At 29.4% G+C, this 19,892-nt stretch overlaps 1 protein-coding gene across 6 annotated transcripts in view; it reads right to left on the minus strand.

Moving 5' to 3' along the window:
* trc (Serine/threonine-protein kinase tricornered) overlaps positions 1 to 19,892 on the minus strand; it is a 594,883-nt gene that overhangs the window by 122,234 nt on the left and 452,757 nt on the right. For 3 of the 6 annotated variants that reach the window (XM_075372913.1, XM_075372908.1, XM_075372907.1), the window contains one exon: positions 8,933 to 8,947. The exons of the other annotated variants lie outside the window; for them this stretch is intronic. Coding sequence is in view for 2 of the 3 variants with exons in the window: in XM_075372908.1 (XP_075229023.1) it covers positions 8,933 to 8,947 (15 nt within the window). In the remaining variant the exon portion in view is untranslated. The remainder of the gene's footprint in view (positions 1 to 8,932; positions 8,948 to 19,892) is intronic. 6 annotated transcript variants of the gene reach the window in all.

The raw sequence follows: 19,892 nt of genomic DNA on the forward strand, positions 1-19,892 counted from the left end.
TGACACAGTAGTAAGCTTAATGAGATATTCTTGTTATTCTGTACAATTGCACAAAGAAGGAAATAAAAATGAATTAAGCGAATGAGCAATTCGTGAAAGTCCCCAGATGCTTTTTCTATATTCTTCTCGTTTTTCATATTAAACCTGACATAGGATTCTTACTTTTGTTTAGAATTCAATTTTCAAGAATAATTTTTGACTCGCCAAGATCATCTACAATCGGTATTGTCAGGGCACTTTAAAATGGAGACACGATTAATCAATTAACTGTTAATTACATATAATTAGGAATCTGGCTACAGAAATAGATATCGATTAGGAACGATTATATGGAAGGGATAATTTTTCTTATTTGCAGCGCGTTAGGTAAGTCACTATGCACCGTATCTAATATGAATCATCAAAATAATTTTTTGTTTGTTCCTTCAAAATATGTTAAGATATACCTGATCACCATGTTTTACAAGCTAGGCTTGAATTCACTTGTCTAAATATACTTACCCGTAATGCACAATTCTGGTAGTTATGATTTTATACAGTTAGTATGAAATGCCACAGTACGTTCTAAAAGTTAAAAGAGAGAATAGCATGAAGCTTTCAAGATTTTAAGGATAATTAATTATTGTAATCGTTATTCAATAATTTCATAGATTTCAACGGTTACTACTTTTTATCAATTATTTCCATTTTTTTTTTTCAATAATCAACGCATCGCCTTACACTAAACTAACAGGACTTGGTTGGTGTTTTTAGATATTTGATAATTTTAAATAACTTATTTTTTCACTTACATTGAAGAGGAAAAAGCGAAGCAAAAATATAACAAATGACTACGAAAGTCTGATTAACATAATTATCAGACAGCTGCGTGCGTTAAATTAAATCAACCGATTAAAGTGTTTCGAATCAAATAAAAATACCTTCAGAAATATTCATTCGCAATACATAATATTACGAATAATATATACTACTAATATAAATTTCTAAAATTTTGTTTTTTAGTCCATCACGTAATCATTGCATCAATTCGATGAATATTTTTTTATTCTCTGAAACATATATAAACTATACATAGAAACATATAGACTACCAAAAAACCCCGCAAGCTGAACTTTCAAGCAGCATCCAGAGCTGCCGAGGCAGAAGAACAAACAGATGAATGTCGAAGGACTAAAGTTACACGTCAAGTATGAATCTTTTGTAAGTAAAAAACAAAAAAAAATTCTAATGGTCTTCAATAAATAAAATTTATTTTTAATATAAAGGCACAACGACTTTACTAATGCATTACATATTTGTGTACAGATTGAAAAATTGTTCTTCAGATCAAACGGTACATAATTTTGTTAAAATGTTAAATTATGGATGGTGGTGCATTTAAAGATTTTATTCTAAGCAATGAATAATAAAATACGTTACCGATATAGTAAAACTGAAAACAGTTAACGTTATGAATTTAACTGAACAAGATATAATTTTCGTTTGAACATAAATTTATTATACTTTAAATAAGTACAAGTTAATTACAACACAAGTTTGAAATATATTTAATTAATTTCTCAGCAACTACAATAAAAAGATTAAAAGAGGTACTACTAATCTAACATAATAAGGATAAACAATGGGTTTCAAGGCTGTATAACGTAAATTTACCGTTAAAATAGTCATAACTTTACATATATTGTTTTAATAACAACGCTAAATACACTATCTATATAATTATAATAATAAAAATAATCCCGATAAATCAAGGTTATTTAAAAAAAGGTACTTACAATACGAAATAATCATCAAATAATTTACTAATTTTCTAATTACTATATACAACATAATAAAATTTTTAATTAACATAATTTACGTTTATAATATTAATATTCATATAATAAAGGGGTAATTAAAAACATAAAAAAAAGTCCACGTTATACGTATATATTAAATCCTTACAAAATTAAAATACATTCTACTTGGCTACACTTAAAGGTCATTGAATAATTAACAATAATTTAAAATATAGAGGCTTCACAACATCAGTAAACTGGATAAACAGTGCGCAGGATTTATTGTGTATCATATTAAAATGGTTATTATTCGTCAATTACCTTACTGAATTATAAATACCGAGGGATCAAAAAAAAATGTACTCGCCGTTTGTCAGTCCGTATCTCGTGACAAATTTGACTTGACGTGACAATTTTTGGCACTGAAATAGGGTTTATGTGTTCGATATGAACACCAGCAGTTTCTATGCAAAGCCCATGGCGCGAAACTAGGGCTGTTAGTGTGTATCTGGCGTAATGGCAGCAATATGACAGTACGATTTTTTCACGTAGCTCGTCGATTGTTGCTGGTTTTTGTCAATACACGTCATTTTTGACGGTCCTCCAGAGGTAGAAGTGCAGTGTCAAATCAGGAGACCGAGATGGGTACTTAACACAGCACCTTTTCGACCCACCCACCGTACGAGTAGAGATTTATCGAAGTACAACCTGACATCTCAATGGTAGCGAGGCGGGGCTCCGCCTTGTTGCACGTAAAAAAGTTCTCCATACAGGTTGTGGATGGCAGGCAAAATCCTTGTCTGAAGCATATGACGATACGCCTCACCAGTTACAGTACCCTTGAAGAAGAAAGGATCGATCAAACTACGCACTGATAGACCACACCACACAGCAACCCCCGGTAGATTCACTGCTTTATCCACTTGAGCGTGAGGATTTTCAGGAGCCAAGTAGACAATTGTGACGGTTCACAGTACCGTTGAATTGCGCCTCGTCAGTCCACACAAACTTCCCTGCTTATCCTTATCCTCGCCAATCACGTGCTGACACTATTCACAGTACTCCTTCGACTGGGTCGTCCTCATTCTTCGCGTTCAGCAGTCTTAGAATGTACACTTTCCACTCTTCAGAATGCGCCTTAAACTTGACCGGCTCACCCCACTTTCGCGCGCTCCCTGGTTCATTGATTTTTGCGGTGATCCGGTGAAATGTTGTAACACCGCAGTACTGGACGCCGGACTTGTAGCTGTTTGTGGTCGGCCGGATCTTTCAACAAACGATAAACATTCAACATAACTCAGCAATTTTTGATACTCGACTGTCTTCTGCTGCACTGGCAAATATGACTGGATCGTTCCACCACCAACTACCCCCGCATGCGCGGCATAAACTGCCAGCTCCGCCTACCACGACAAATTTAATACCTTACACTACATTAGACATTAGATTAGTGAGTGTAAGTTTTTGTTTAGATATTATTTAATTACAAACATTCTTTTGGACCGCTCTGTGTATTTCACATTTTGTAATTGAAAAAAGAGATTATAACTAAAATAGCTACATAAAGGGTAAAGCAAGGTGATCGCGTCAAAAATAAGGTATCGGGTATTTTGCAAATCTTTACGTTTTAGGGTCCAACATCTAGGTTCTAGATCAAAAAACATATGTATATATCCCACTGCTTTTGGTTTAGTATCTCAGGATTGATCAATTCGTCAAATCTGATACAAATGTTCCTACATACGGGACATTGATCACATTATTTTTTCAAAATTCGTTAAGGAGCTGGGGGATATCTCGAAGAACCAATTTCGATTTTCTTCAGAGGCATTTTAGAGAAACTTTATTTAAGCCAATTTCGTTACCTACAATACAAATATAATAATAATCTAAAAGAAATTAAAAAAAAAATAATAATAACCTCATATTTTCAGTAACAACTCTGTTTTGGCAATTAGTTTTTTTTTCTATAATGAACCATTGCTTCATAGATTTCCAAAAAAATTACAAGTAGTTTACACGGATGTCTTATCAGGGTATCGCTGTACGTACGTATGTTAGGCTGATGTTGACTGAAAAATAAATTTCCAGCAAATCAAATTTTTATCAAACTGCATTATTCAAATAAAAATTATACTAACAACTGATATTTAAAAACTTCAAAAAAGAAACTAACACAAATAAATAGTATTAAAAACTAAGGCATCTATTAACTTCTTGACAACAATTTTAACAACTAATCAATAAGGGGACCAACATTAACTATCGATAAGTGTACTGTCAAAAATTTTCCAACAATGCAGAAAGCAGGTGATAATTTAACATGATAATTGTATTTATTATTTTTTTAAGTTTAGAATTGTCAAGAGACCGTAGTCAACTTCATTATTTGCAATTATGAAGTTGGCTGTCAAATTGGAAAAAGAGCGAAGATTTCAAAAGCGGTAATACTGTATTTTTAATAGAGGGGAAAATCTAGGGAAAGTTCTCAGCTTCTGTAGTTTCTCATAAAACTTAAAGTTTCTGGGATCCCAGTGGTAGCCATCTTGAGTTGATTAACTCAACATATATTATATATAATATAATAATATATATATATATTCTATTATTATTAATAATATTCTATTTATTTTTATTATTAACAACCGAGAAAGTCATGCAATACTTTACCACCCTTTTTTTTGTTTATTATCAGGGAATCATGAAACGTCAAGAAATGCAAGAAAAGGAGTAAATAAATTTTATTTGTTCGTAATGTACGTTGACATCTATTTGGAATAATAACGTGGAAACCAACGGACAAAGAAATCTCAAAATTTTAGATGGTCGAATAAAAAATGGATATAGAATTTTTCAACAGACTAATAAATAAATGAATAAAATTATAAATTAATAATAAATAATTTATAATAATAAATAAATATTATTTATTGCGAACAATGAACCCGTACATCAAGAAAAAACTACGTACTGCTTTATTGTTCAATCAGATAACTGAAGTAGAAGACGAAACGGATTATCTTGTTGAAAATTATCAATTGTTTTATCGATCATTTTTCATATCTAATTTAAAATCAGATCTTTTTTTAACGTGTTCTTAAATACAGGATGTTATATATCCTTAAGGATAAGATGGAACTACCAACATTAAATTGCTTGTAATCGCAACAAAAGAAAACAGGATCGTAGGCATACAAACTGAAAGAAAAAAAATCACTACTCTAAGCGCTAAAAAATCCTGGATGAACGACTAAGACTTCTCCAACTTGTCAGCAAAACCCACCGGTAACATAATACAGACACTCCTCTCTGATATTGTATACAAAATCAATGTCGTGTGCTCCGCCCAACATCTTCAATTCTTCACAGGGGACCGTTCGTCGCTAGGAAGAAGCATCTTTAATATTATTGTCTGGTATAAAGGTTTATATATTAATAATAATAAAACCTTCTTTAATTTTATTTTTCATAGAACATCAATTATAAATGTAACAATCGTGCATAGTCCTAAGAGTACTGTCAACGAAAAATTATATATATATAGTTTTCATGAAAACTACTCTTAATTAAAAATTTTAATTTTCAAAAAAATCGAGATAGTATTCTCTAATTGAGGTAGAGTTTGATTAACTACCTTTTCGTGAAAATGGGTATTCAAAAATCGCATAATTATATATAGACATGTATCAAATATAATTCTTGGTTGGAGTAAAAAAAAGCATAATGAAAGCTAAAAATAGGAAATTACGTTTTTATATTTCATCGTAATAAAATATAAATAACAAAAACATAAAAAGAATCAAAAATAAACATAATCAATGCTTCTTAGAATAAAAATATATACAGTAAGTAAGTTGCAAACACAAAACACACGTGACCATACATATATCAGACACCCACACATAAAAAAATGAATCAAACGTCTTGTAAATATATTCAAACGTAGTTTTAAAACATAATTATGAATTTAAATAAACTAGCTACTGTAACTAACTGATGTCCGCACGTGCAGAAAATCGACTATAAAAGCTGTAATGTCGCATAACATAAATATTTTTTTACGTTTGTGATATAAAATAAAATTTAAAAAAAGAAATTACGCGTATAAAATAATGAGTAACAAAAATAAAATTCTATACTAATAGCAACAAAAATCGTCGATAAAAAAATACTGTGTTAAATACTGTGTTATTTTAAATAAAAATTACCCATGCTAAGGTTATTACATTAGAATTTTTTTTTTAACAACAAAAATAATCTGTTGAAAAATATGTATTAAAATAAAAACACAATTCTGACATGTCTGCGAATAAAAACAGAAGAAAACAAAAAAATGAATGACTTAACGAAAATAATTAAGACTTAGTTTAAATTAAATACTGTTCAAATTTGTTAAATCAACAAAATTAAATAGAAAAATTCACAGAAAATTTACAGAAAAATTAATTAAATAACTGTAGCCTAAAATGAACGTATTTAAAAATTCAAACAGATTATTACAAATAGCAATAATATATTTCATAATTACCATTCAATGAATAAATTAAATTTCTTTAAAATATATGGAATTAACAATGCAATTAATACAATAGTAATAATAATAATATTCTCGAAATGAAATAGAATATTATAAAACAACCAATTAAAAAAAATACGTTCTAGGAATGTTACACCTAAGGTAGAATACCTATAAGGTTACACCTTATATGTAGAATATTCATAAAGCACAGGGACTGTTTAAAACAACTTTTCAACGGTTAAATATAGAAACAAAATTTGGATACAAACATTTGCTAATTTTAATTTATTTTTCCAGTATTTCACTGTTGATTTATTTAAGCGGTACTATAGAGCTATCGTATCTCGATGTTTATAACGACAAAATATTTGTATTTCCAATATCCTTTAAAATGGTCTGTCACAATCCTATACTCTCCATTTAAAATGTTTAGTTGCTCCTCCCATGTACGCTACCGGATGAATAGGGTGCAGTAATGTCGTATAAAAAAGTTCTTTCTAAATAGGAGCATTTTCCATATTTTATTTTTCTATTTTTAAAGGTTGAAAAGTTACATGAACATCCGGTTTGTTAAATATGCATGTAGTAGTGAAGATTTGCCGGTTAAAATACAAACTTTAATGAATTGAATTAATGAACTGTGAATATTGCGAGTCTCTATAATTGTGCGAGCTGGATTTTAAGTGAACGATTCGAATCAATCGAACGAACAATATTACAAAACAGAATTAAATTTACGTTAATAAAATAGTATCAAATAAATTCTGTTTAACAATAATACGGTGTGTGTGTGTGTGTGTGTGTGTGTGTGTGTGTGTGTGTGTGTGTGTGTGTGTGTGTGTGTGTGTGTGTGTGTGTGTGTGTGTGTGTGTGTGTGTGTGTGTGTGTGTGTGTGTGTGTGTGTGTGTGTGTGTGTGTGGCTAGAGTAGTGAGGTATGCAAGCACCTCGTGGGAGGCCAGACCAATCATCATCATCAACTGGTAACTAACAGGGTGCCCCCCCCCCCCCCGGGGCGCTGTTATGGGAAGTGCAATAAGGTAATCTTATAATATCTCTGCAAACAATCGTCCGATTTTCAAAATTCAAACGGGGTACTTGTTAGTAAGTTATCAGGTACACTCTCGATCTAACAGATCACGGTTATTCGGAAATTTATATGAACGTACATTACGAGGGTCCAGGGGAGGGAGTCCTCAGGGTAGATGGGAATGGCACCGACGCAAGCTCTGCGAGTGTCCAGGGCGCAGGTCCCCCTGGAAAATTAGGAACGACGAGTGAAGCGAGCTCTGCGGCCATGGAGTAACCCCCTTGGCCGCTGGAGGCCCCTGAGTTGGCTCCGGTATTCCCCTGAGGTGACCTGAGTTCCGAGGGTCCAGGTACTGGTTAGACGGGCCGGCTAGTTTATATTATAAAAATAAAACTAATAATTGGTAAAAAAATAAAACCTTTTAGATTTAAATAGATGTAAGCTATAGTAACGTGTATATACAACCAACACAGGTGTATTAGCTATTAATTCATAATTCTAACTACACAAAATAATATTATATTATTAGTTAAGGTAATATTATATTTGAATATATGATCCGTATTGGATCACGTCCTACTGGGATAACATCCATTAATCGTAGATTCTACAACCCACAAAAAAAGGCTTATATTAAAACAAAAACTACTTATATTATATTTTTACAACTACTTATATATTTTTTACAAAATATATAAGTAATTAATATTTTATTTATAAAATTCAAAACAAAAAAGGAGGTAAAACTGAGATTGGTAAAAAAAGGTTAACTACCATTTCTCAATGTAGTAAATTCAACCCTCCAAAGTCGGCACAAAAACAGATCTACTAAAAAATATCGGTAAATAAATTTTCGTATCGGTAAATTCATTAAAATAAACAACGTTTTATTAAGGTTCAAGGGCAAATATAAAGAATTAATAAAATCCTACTGGTTATTCAGAAGTAATAAGAGAAAAAATTACCAACCTTTATGACAAATGACAAAGTTTCCTTCCATAAAAAAAATCAATAATAAGCTGCGTCAATTATACATAATACAATGGAGGATAGAGAAAAAACCTAATAGAGATCCATTTTAAAAAATACACATCGTTTTTATGACAACAAAAAAAAACCGGCAGGGATATAACATCAAATAAATTATGCAAAAATATATGCACAGATTATCAGTGCAAATCTAAAAATGTTTTGCGTGTAGAAACATTAAGTCCAGTTAAAAGTTTTTTTTTTAATGTCACTTTCGTGGAAAACTCCATTACGCTACAAGTATAGAGATTATTAAGCAAGCACGTAACCGATAGACAGACTAACCCTTTCATTTTACTCACACACGCACACTTAAACAAACGCAGACATAAATAATTTATAATTTATAAAGTCTAGTAATCTTTATTGCATGTTTGTTATTGACCATGACTCACTCTAATAACAGGCCATTAGAATTTGCAATTATACATTATTATTATTATTATAATAGACCTCATAGTTAAGAGTATGTAGGTAATAATAGTAATAACCACGTGTGCGCTTCACAAGAAACGCACATTTTACTATGAATGCACGATCCATATATGTTAACCTACATAAAACTTGGTACAACTCACCTTCTACAATTATCTCTGCAAAAAAAAAGAAAAAAGAAACATTACAAAAAGAAATATAGTATTGCAATTACTCTAATATTACTGATTGACTGAAGTTTATGGAAAAAATAGAGGAAATATCTTTTTATTCTGATATATCCTACGTGGGATAAATATTATAATGAATAAATGTCTCTCTGCATAACCATTTTGCGTGTTATCTTTACACAATCTGTGCCTTTACTTTCTTATGTTAGTACCCTAATTTACCTTCCTGCCTATACTAAAAATCTTAGCGACTCCACTTGACGCGCACTAAACTCTTAACCTCTAATAAATCACAAATAATTATCTTACATATATTTTTAACCTTACGTATGCCTAAAAATTATTACTAAAAATAATTAATTCTTAACGTCGAAAAAAGGCAAATGTTCAACCCGTACAATAAATGTACAGCAGAAATTATTATAGAATGGCAATGACCTTAACAAACAGCTGAAAAATTTCTGCCCGAACAAAATGAAAAATCAAAATTATAAATGGAACAAATGAAATGAAGCGTTATATTGTACTTATTCGTTATGCAATTTTTATTATTCGTTAGCGGACGGTTTCGTATAAAATTTACATAACTGTAACAAAGTAGTAGTAATATTTAAATATTATGGAGTTGAAGGTTTACATCCATCGATCGCCTAACATAAATAATTCTTATTGTTTTAAACCGCCGTTAAGAGCAAGGAATTAATCAAAAATTACAAAAAAAAGTTTTTTTTTAACCTCCGGCTCCACCGTTAAGTATTGCTTCAGAGGATGGGATGAATAACAATTAGCGTGTGAAAGTTCCTTGCCTGACCGGGATTCGAACCCGGGACCTCCGGATGAAAGGCCGAGACGCTACGCCACGGAGGTCGGCACAAAAACATTAGTAAAAATTTCGGTAAATTAATTTTGGTCATAAAACCTTTGTATAACCACGAAGAAATTATTAATACATTTAATTCTACCTTACAAAGGGCATGCAGAACTAAATAAATGTTAATTTATGAACACAGAAGTAAGGATAAATGCTGGATATTTTATCCGCTGTTAAATTTTGGTAAAATAGGTGGGTCTTTTTTACTGTTATTACCACCAGATCCAATAATTCTTTAATACTTAACAAAAAGAGGTTATTTTTATCTTTAAGAGAGAGAAATAACTTTTTTTTACAATCGTAAACACTGATGACATACGACTCGCAAAACAGTACTACATCAAAACTCAAGAAAACAGTACTAGTAGAGATTGACCGACGATACCCGTAAAGATATGCAAGAATTATCAATCGTCGATCAAGAATTTCAGCGGGTTTTAAGAACTAATAAAACTGAGTGGTCTGTTCCATTCACAAAAAAGTGAAAATATTTCTAGAGTAAAATGATAAAAACCGTACGTAAAGTTGTTCACCGGATCCGTAGGTGGCCTAAATCGAGAAAAAAGACAGATATAATAACTCTTACAAAACATTTGAAATATTTTAGACAAAAATTGCTTAAAATTTTTCTTCCAAGTCTTGAAGAAATTATCTACATGATAAAATAAAAACAAAAATTTCTTACAGAAAAGGCGGTAACAAAAGAAATATCATTAAAACTGGCTCGCCTGTTTTTTTTTTCTTTTGAGCCAACTGTAACAATTACACTACTGGCGAAATTTTAAAACGCATTTGGCAACACAAAATGACAAAACGTCTAACAAAGAAAAATCTTTAATGAACAGAATATGGTAACAGTAAAGATTATTTTTGTTTTTCTTATCTTTGGTTAATATAGTTAGGAAGCATAATGACGTAACTCTACTACTTAACACACAATGTCATTGAAATAATAAATAATACATCATGCAATTACAGTAACATCACTTCTTTTTTTTTTTAAACTCCCCTATGACGCACAAGGGATATTGTTAAAAGTTAATTTAAATTTTAGAGAGTCTTCTACCTAAATTCCTAGGAAACACATATTTATCCGGAAGGTATAAAGTTCCAGTTCGTTTTATACGTAATATTTTTCATACACATCACAACATTTTCATTCCATATTCACAAGCAAAAACATTAAAGAGTTTATGTGGTGTATATTACTCATCTAAAAATATATTAAAAAATAAATAAAATTTTACAAATATTTAAACACGATTCGATAATACTATAATTGATTTACAAGGGAGTTAAAAACTGCCCATTAGAATAAAGACGGCTAATTAAGTTGATAAATATGTCGGCACCAGTTAACAACTACAAAACAACAGTGTAAAAGACACATTTGAATTTAATTATAACTGCAGGTATTTGAATAAGAATTTCTGATTTTACTGATAAATTTTGTTGTTTGGGTTGAACAAACGACATTGTTTACATAGTCACCACACCACCGTCTTCAATATTAATATATTTATAATATATTTAATATATTATAATTTATTTAATATATTTATAATATATTTATATTCGTCTTTAATATTATATTACAATTAGGCTATATATTATTATTTCAATTTCTTACTTGATGCATTAAAATCAGTAACACAACTTTAGCTGAAGGTTTACACAAACTTCATAACGAAAAAAGTCTAAATTTGAAGGCATGTAAAATCTATAAATTAACTTGCGTGTAAAAAAAACTTCTTTCTTTATTACAGCTAGAAAATAGGCTTAATGATGTTTTTCATAGACCTTTATAATTATTTATCCAAGAACAATATAACAAGCTCTAAAATGAGTTATGAAATTCATAACTCAATATTCACTTATGAATATGGATAGTTTCAAAATCAAATTTCATTTTTCGTTTAACGCTAACAACTCGATTACATAAAATATAGTAAACACTGTTACTGTTCAAAAAATTGTATTTTTATTCTTAATATCGATACAGAAAAATGTAGAGTACAGACGGGATCCATTTTCAGCATAACAGATTACGTTTATGTGTTCAACATTTTAAGACATAAAAAACTAATAAGATCAACTAAAATTCATTATTGACGGCAGTATTTTTTGGTTAAAATTAACTAAGATTATTACATTTAAGTTAAAAGTAAGAAAATCAAATAAACATTTTAATAAAGCATTTTTTTTAATTTCATTAATTTTAATACAATTCTATTTAAGATGAAAAAACAATCACTTTTTATAGTTATTCAAATTAATAATTAATTAAACTACCAAAGAAAATAATAATAAAGAGCACCTGTAGTAATTTATCAATAGATCATTTCTCCCGCAACCCCAGCTCTAAAATTTAATCAATATAATCCAAACCACTATTATAATCTAGAACAAAGGACTTCCGGCAATGCATCTGTCCTTCAATAGTTTGATGCAGGTCTTTACCATTTATCATCCTGAACACAGCCCTATTCAATCCAAATTTCAAGTCGTGCAACAAAGTGTTACGCATACGAAGTGTACTTATCAATAAAATTTAGTAAATTGCATCCTAGATATAGAATACAATTATTTATAAAAAAAGATTAATATTTTCATGTACATACTACTCCTTATAGTTTTTACTTAACTGGCACCATAGCTCAGAGCTATGCTGCAAAGAAGAAAAGTATAGTAATCTGTCAAAAAATAGGCTACGGTTTTTTTTTTCATTTCTGGACGTTTCATAACCAACGGACTTTAAAAGAAAAGAAAAAAAAGCGAGGTAATGTTAATTATATTGTCGTGTTTGATGTTAATAACTTTTGAGTGGATAACCACCACATTTTGATGAACTTTGACACAGACTCGTGTATACGGGGCAATTTGTAGGTGGAAGTTTGGGGTCAATACATCCATGGTGCTGGGGGGGTAAATAAATATTTCTTTGGATTTAACTTTCTAAAAATTTTGCAACATAAACCCCAGTTTACAAAGTTCACAGTACATGTTAAGACGCTATCTTGCTATTTAAAAATGAAATTTGCTCAAAAATCGGAAAAGCTATCTTTTTATTTATTGCACTTTTTCAACTTTTTTGTCTTCCTAAGCATAGTAGTAAAAATATCGATGTTTCTACGACTTCTTTTGATTTATTTAAACTTTTAATAATAATATTACAATAAAATTTCATCAGAATTCACCCCCTCCACCAAAAAAATTAATCTTAGGTAACTTCTTATTGGTTGTACATTTTTGACAAATAAAAAAAATTCTAGGGAGGTGATTTTGGTGATGAGGGAACAAAAAAAATCAGATTTTTTAAAAAACGTTTTATAACTTTTTCAGTAACATTATTTTTCCACTATATAACAATAAATAACCAATGTCAGGAAACTAATACAACTTGTCAGCGTTTTTTCTTTGCTTTAAAATCTACCACCGCTTTCGCAGAGATCTCAGTTTGTCGAAACGCATGAACATAAACAGAAATGGAAGAATGTAACAAATTTTCAGGACAAGTATTAGTGAAAGCAGAACCTTATTACATTTGCATGTATATTTTTTGTGTACTTTATTGATACCATTTTACTCGGAATCAAAATCTCAATAAGTTTTGTTTAAAACGTTTGTGTGTTTAACATAGTTATTTTACGCCAAGTAGTTTTTCGACCGCAATCTTTTGTCTTATACCCTAGAGATTTCATGAAAACTACTAAAAATACAATTCTGGGATCCATTTTGTTTTAAAATTTTTTATATCTGATTTTATGTAAAAGCACTAAATACTTGGTTCGTAAGAATTACAACAACCTTGCTTAATTTTTATCGAAGGCGCAGAAATCGGGGCGAAATCTTTCGCCAGCCGAAACTCGCTAACGAAGCATTTTTAAACCTTTGTTCAAATGAACTTTCTTCTTTACTTCGGACATAATGTATCCTAAACGTTTGTTAATTTCTTGGTGAATCACTCTATATATGAAAATTTAGATTAAAAACATTAAAAAAACTAAATATATGTAAACCTAAAAAAAAATAATAAATTTGCATATATACGTTCTAAAAACCGAATCTATAGAAAAATGAAAATAGAAGAGAAAATATAATATTCTTATAAACATGGTATTCGTTTATAAGACTAAAAAAAGAATTAATTTGATGGATAAATTAAACAGAATATAAAAGAAATAAATAAAAAGTTATAGACACTCAATTCGTAATGAAATAGGTGGAGCTGAATAAAGAAAAATATGGTTAGTATTTTCGTTAACATAACCTAAATTCTTTTCTTTTTTAATTAAATTGTGAGGAAATAAATATGTAGACGAGTTGACACAACTCACTTCAAGGACTAACCTTTAGGTCGAGTTTGAATCGAAGAAACTAATCTGAACGTGATATTACACCTCACTGACATAGATCGGAGCAAATTATCTAACGGTAAATGTCATCAAAACAAAAAAGAAGAAGCAATTAATTACTTTTTCAATTGTTAGATTAAAGTTAATATTCAAGTTTTTTCCTCTAAGTAACTTTATTTTCACAAAAAAAAAACCCGCTTACATGATAATTTATTAGAGTTTACCTTAATATAAAAAGCAATTAAGAATAGAAAATTTATCGGAGCTCTAACTTTATCACTGATTATTCCAAATTAATCAAATCAGTAAAATTCTTGGTCAATGGGATTTGAACATAGGATAAACTGAATCAATCCGATTAAAAAATAAGTAAATAAAAGAAACAGGCGAATAAAAGAAAAATTCACGAACTTCCCTGTCAAATTTAGAAGGGAAAATGATTTCATTACAAACAATAAATGATACGTTGAAATATTCATAATGAAATATTTATAATAAGTTGTTAGGCAACCAAATGCTGCAAATAAGAATGGACTTTGTCCATTCCCCAACATATTCTAATAATAAATAAAAATCAAATCTGTCAAAAATATTGTTTTTTTTATTCTACCATCAAAACTATTTACAACCCGGTTTGTAAAATCACAGAATACATAAACTTAACTAACAACACGAACAATAAATATTTTCAAGAAACTTTTATCAAAGCGAGTGCTTTGTTAGCATCTTTGTTAACATCTCTACGCCTGAAAACCAATCTGTACTAAAAACTTTATTAAGAAAACATTGCTTTATTAAACAAGGAAAAATTGAATGCAAGAAATTATTTTCCATAATACGTAAATTAAAAAAAAAATCATCATCATTTGAGAAAAAGAGTTTAGAAATATCTATTTCATTTCAATCATATAAAACTCATTAGCAGAACTAGAGAAATGATAGGTCTATGATAAAGAAAAAAAAAACAAGGCGCTCTCCCCTTTATATAACCTCGGTGTCCTACGTTTCGTTAATATAAAGAAGTGGCACTCTATCCTTAAGAAATTCTGCCTAAAGGTTAGACTGCCATACGATGCGATCCCTTAACTGGTAAATGAGTTTTTTCTTATCATTCACCCCTTTATTTTCGAAGAAAACTACGGTATTATTTCGATCGGAAGGTGTGATTGTGGGGGGAAGGGGTGAAACTGAATTTTTTTTACGTTTTAAGGTATGAGAAGTTCGAAAATACCACTCGCATAATATGTAATTTCCTTAAAAATATATATAAAAGAACCTATGAATAAAAATATTTGTAGCTCGAAAACTTCCTAAACTAGTAGATCCAATTTCATTGAAATTTCGATATGCTGTAGTAATGTTTCTGAAATTGTGCGTGTGAAAATTTGTTGAAGATTGGTCGAATTCGTTGGTTACGCTCAATTGAGTATAGACAACAAACCTCAAACTAAGGTTATATTTACTTGTATATTTTTCATACGCGCTTATACAGATGGCTCATAATGGTAAGTAAATTTAAACTCTATACTTGTGCGTAGGGACTCTAGTCATTTTTAATTATTTCATAAAATTACGGGTATAAAAATTTTATTTTATTTAAAAATATATATATATTTTTTAATATTAAATTAAAGAAAAATTACATTTTAGATTTTTCATTTAATTTAGGTTTTGTATATTTTTGCGCAAAAAAATTATACAAAATGATATAACGAAAAGTCGGTCTTTTTGCGCAGAACTGGAGCAAGAGTTTTTTATGTTTCGTACTTATACGAACTAAATTATCGACTTTCCTTCATGCAATATTCGGGAAATCATACGAACTTTTGGCGACTCATTTTCTGCTGTATTTATTAAAGTCACTTTCTATTAGTCTACACCTCGATTTAAAAAAAGATCGTAGTATTTTTAATACGTTTATATAAGAAACAATTGCTGTTGAAAAAAATTCTCTTTTATATTTTTTGGAAGTTTGTTATCCATATAATGCTTTCTTAGATCTTTTTCAACCTTATTCTTCTTTTTGTTTATATTTTCATTTGTACCGTCAATTGTTGAGATATATCTCAACTTCATTAACTCATTTCTCTTACAAAAAGTTAATATTTTGTAAACTAATATTCCTGTTTTTTCCGTTATCATTCTTGTTACAATTAGTTCTTTTCATATTCTTGATTATCCTAATATCTTAGAGAAAACTGGCTATTCAAAGGAGTACTGGTTTTGGTTACCCCACTTATACCGTATATACGTTCTTCGCTGAACTGTTGTTAAATTATGAAAGGCCAAAAAGTCTTTAACCCTTTTTCAGGATTTTGGTTTCGGCGGTTATACACCAAAATCTGCGATGATGGGTATTTAAGGACTGAAGAACCGGGATAAGATCTTTTTATCTGTTCAGATATGACTGCCCGTGGATATTTCCACTAACTGTTTCCTGTCCGATGGGTGTACAATACGCTTAGTTAACAAGACTGCAGCGCCTAAAGAGTAAAATCAGTCCTTCAATAATCAGTTCTAAATACAATATATTAAGCAAGAGTTGATAAAAATGTTTTTTATAATAAATTTACAAAGGAGGAAGGAAAGTCGAAAACTGTTTTAAATTGTCGACAGTTATGCCCGTTGAATTACAATAAATTAAATATAGTAAATAAATAAAAGAACAAATTATACGCGTATACCATTGGCACCAGTATGAGGTCGACAATAACTGTACTTAATTAAATTAAAACGAGAGATAAATAATTAATTTAAAAGTACGTACAGTTTTTTTTTTTTTTTTTTTTTTAATTTAATTACAACAATGCAGTATTTGTTAACAACACAGCATTGTTAAGGGTAGGTTTTAATTAATTACCATTTTCCTTAATAAATAAAAGCAATAAAACTATATTAAATAACCACAATCGTTATAAGTATTTTTATTTATTCATTCGTGTAGAATACAAGTAATTATACTGAATTAGCTTGGTTTTTATTAGAACTATTAATTACTATTATTTTAAAGAACAAGTCTTATACACGTGCGCGCTCTTATTAATGCAGCAGACTAAATTAAGCGTTGCTATTATTATATTCTAAAAAGAAATTCTCTCGAAATAAATGAGTTCAAATTAACTGAAAATAACCTGTTACGTGTGTGTGTGTGTGTGTGTGTGTGTGTGTGTGTGTGTGTGTGTGTATGTATGTATGTATGTATGTTATCATGCATTAAATTTTAGGTGATACCGCTTAGTTTTAATACTCAAACAACTTTAACAATATTAAATATTATTAAGGATAATATTTTTAAGATAACAAGCTGTATGAAATTTTACACAATTAATAATTTATAAAATACAATAACAGAATCAAATTACCCAAGGAATTAGTAAAATATAAAATAACAGATAAGTTTAAGTACGATAATTTATGTTTTTTTTCTTTAATTGATCGGGGAAAACCCATATTACATAATATTTCATAGATTTATCAAATCCTTCACGATATATCTTTACTACAAACATGCTGTGTGTGAGTTAAAAGACATAGAATCCGGCACGATTAAAGAAATACCTACTCTTAATCTAATCGAAATATGATTTTTAGAAGCTTTAAGAGCGACAGAGAATGGTCACCAAACAACTTATTCTAAAAGTTTATCTCAAAAACCAATCAGGAACACATTTCCCAACTAAAGAATAGTGTTTCTTCAATTTGTGTGTTTTTCTGGATACAGTCTGTTTCTTTTTAGACCTTATAGGATACTGCTGCAGTAGATGAAAGACATCATGGTATTTTCCGCGTATCTCTCTAGTCATTTACATCATACAACCACTTTTCTCTCTTCTCTTCTTTCATTTTTAATAACCTGCAGGTTATAAAACAAAAGAAAAACTACGATCCATTCTCAACAACTATACAAGACAACGAATTAAATATTATTATTGGCATGCTGCATCGCCTCGCTTTCCCCATCTGTGTATTTTAGCACTATGTGTTTCCGCTAAACCATTAATAAACTTAATAATTTCTGCTAAACGTAAATAATTACCCGACAAAAACCATAAATCACGGATGAAAAGCTTTCTACAGGAAAACGAGATATGATTTACTACTCTCTTCTTCAAAGCGTTAATACATTCATGTACACTTTCACACCATGTTTAGCCAATCAAAATGCAGATGAAATTAAGCACCAAAGTAGCCCTTATTTTTATATTGATCACCAAGTGAAGGGATATATACTGTAATAGATATTATTATAAAGAATATAATCACAATAAATTATATGAAATTTATACATACGTATTAAAATAATAGATAAAGGTGCTGTTTTAACTCTTAGGTAAGAGTTCACTAATATAAAAAAAATACAGATTAATGTTTAGTAGAAATTGCTATGCATTAAAAGTAAACGTGTAATAACTGAGAAGTTTGTGAAAAAATTACAAAAAGGCAAAAACGGTCATTCACTTTGTAAAAGATTTAACATTCTCAAAATACATTCTTTTTGGTTTACTTTACAATAATAATCCACAACAAAAAATTAATATACTGGAATATAAAATTATAATAATTCATCAACATATTAAAAGAAAGATACATCTGAAGCACATACAAATAAATCCGTAAATGAATAAACTGCCCTGACGAAAGAAAAATTTTACCTTTTAAAAAGTTATAATTTACGAACTATTTCAGTGAAAAAATAAAAATAATAAAAAATTACTGTTTTTTAAATATAAAAAATTTAATGCAGTCTTTATCTCTCGTTTAAGAATGGAAAATTTATTTTCCCGATGATTACTTTAATATGACTGCCACTCATGTTTTCTAATTGTTATCAATGCTCCGAACAAAAAAAGTATTTTTTTTTTACATTAAATTATATTTTAGCAATTACATCACTTATAAAATTTCAATTAACAACTGAATAGAAAAAAATAATAAACGTAACGTATAAAATAATTTACAAATAGTAGTTTCACACACACACACACACGAGCGAGTAAATTACAGTATAAAACCTCGCATGAATACACGATTATTTGCTCTGTATGATGAGACTGTACTACTATTTTCTATCTGCTAAGATTCCCAGCAGTTTTACAGAAAATTCATTTTTTCAATGAACAAAAAGTTTTAAAATTACTTCATATATAGAACTAAATTATCATTAAATGTTTTAATGCTAATTTGAGTTTTTTGGTTTATTTTAAAATATGATGCACAACAAATAAATTAATGTACTGGAATATAAAATTACGATAATTTATCAAAATAGTAACGGAAAAAATTCATTTGAATTAAGCACAAATAAATCAATTCATTAAAAAACCAATGGACTACTACCGTAAAAGAATATCACATCGCTTCACGAAAGAAAAACCTTGTCTTTTAAGTTTATTTGTAAACAACTTATTCGAATAATCTTTTACAGACATAATTGCATTAGTAAAAAGGATTTCTACAATAAGCTGAAAATCATCAGAATAACGTACAAAAGAAAAATTTGTAATAAAAAACATGATTTTTGTCATTCAATAAAACAAGTTTTATTGTATATAGGTATGATTAGGTAGGTATGTAGGTTTTAAATTTATTATTAAGGGGCAATGAATGTTAAGGACTCCTGAGAATTTCAACAACAAAATTAAATTATTTCTGCCATTGTAACTTTAGTAATAATTACATAAAGAATGTTGTAATAAAGGTTCACAAA

The sequence above is a fragment of the Lycorma delicatula genome, chromosome 8 (genome assembly GCF_047948215.1).
Source record: "Lycorma delicatula isolate Av1 chromosome 8, ASM4794821v1, whole genome shotgun sequence".
Taxonomy (NCBI): Eukaryota; Metazoa; Arthropoda; class Insecta; order Hemiptera; family Fulgoridae; genus Lycorma; species Lycorma delicatula.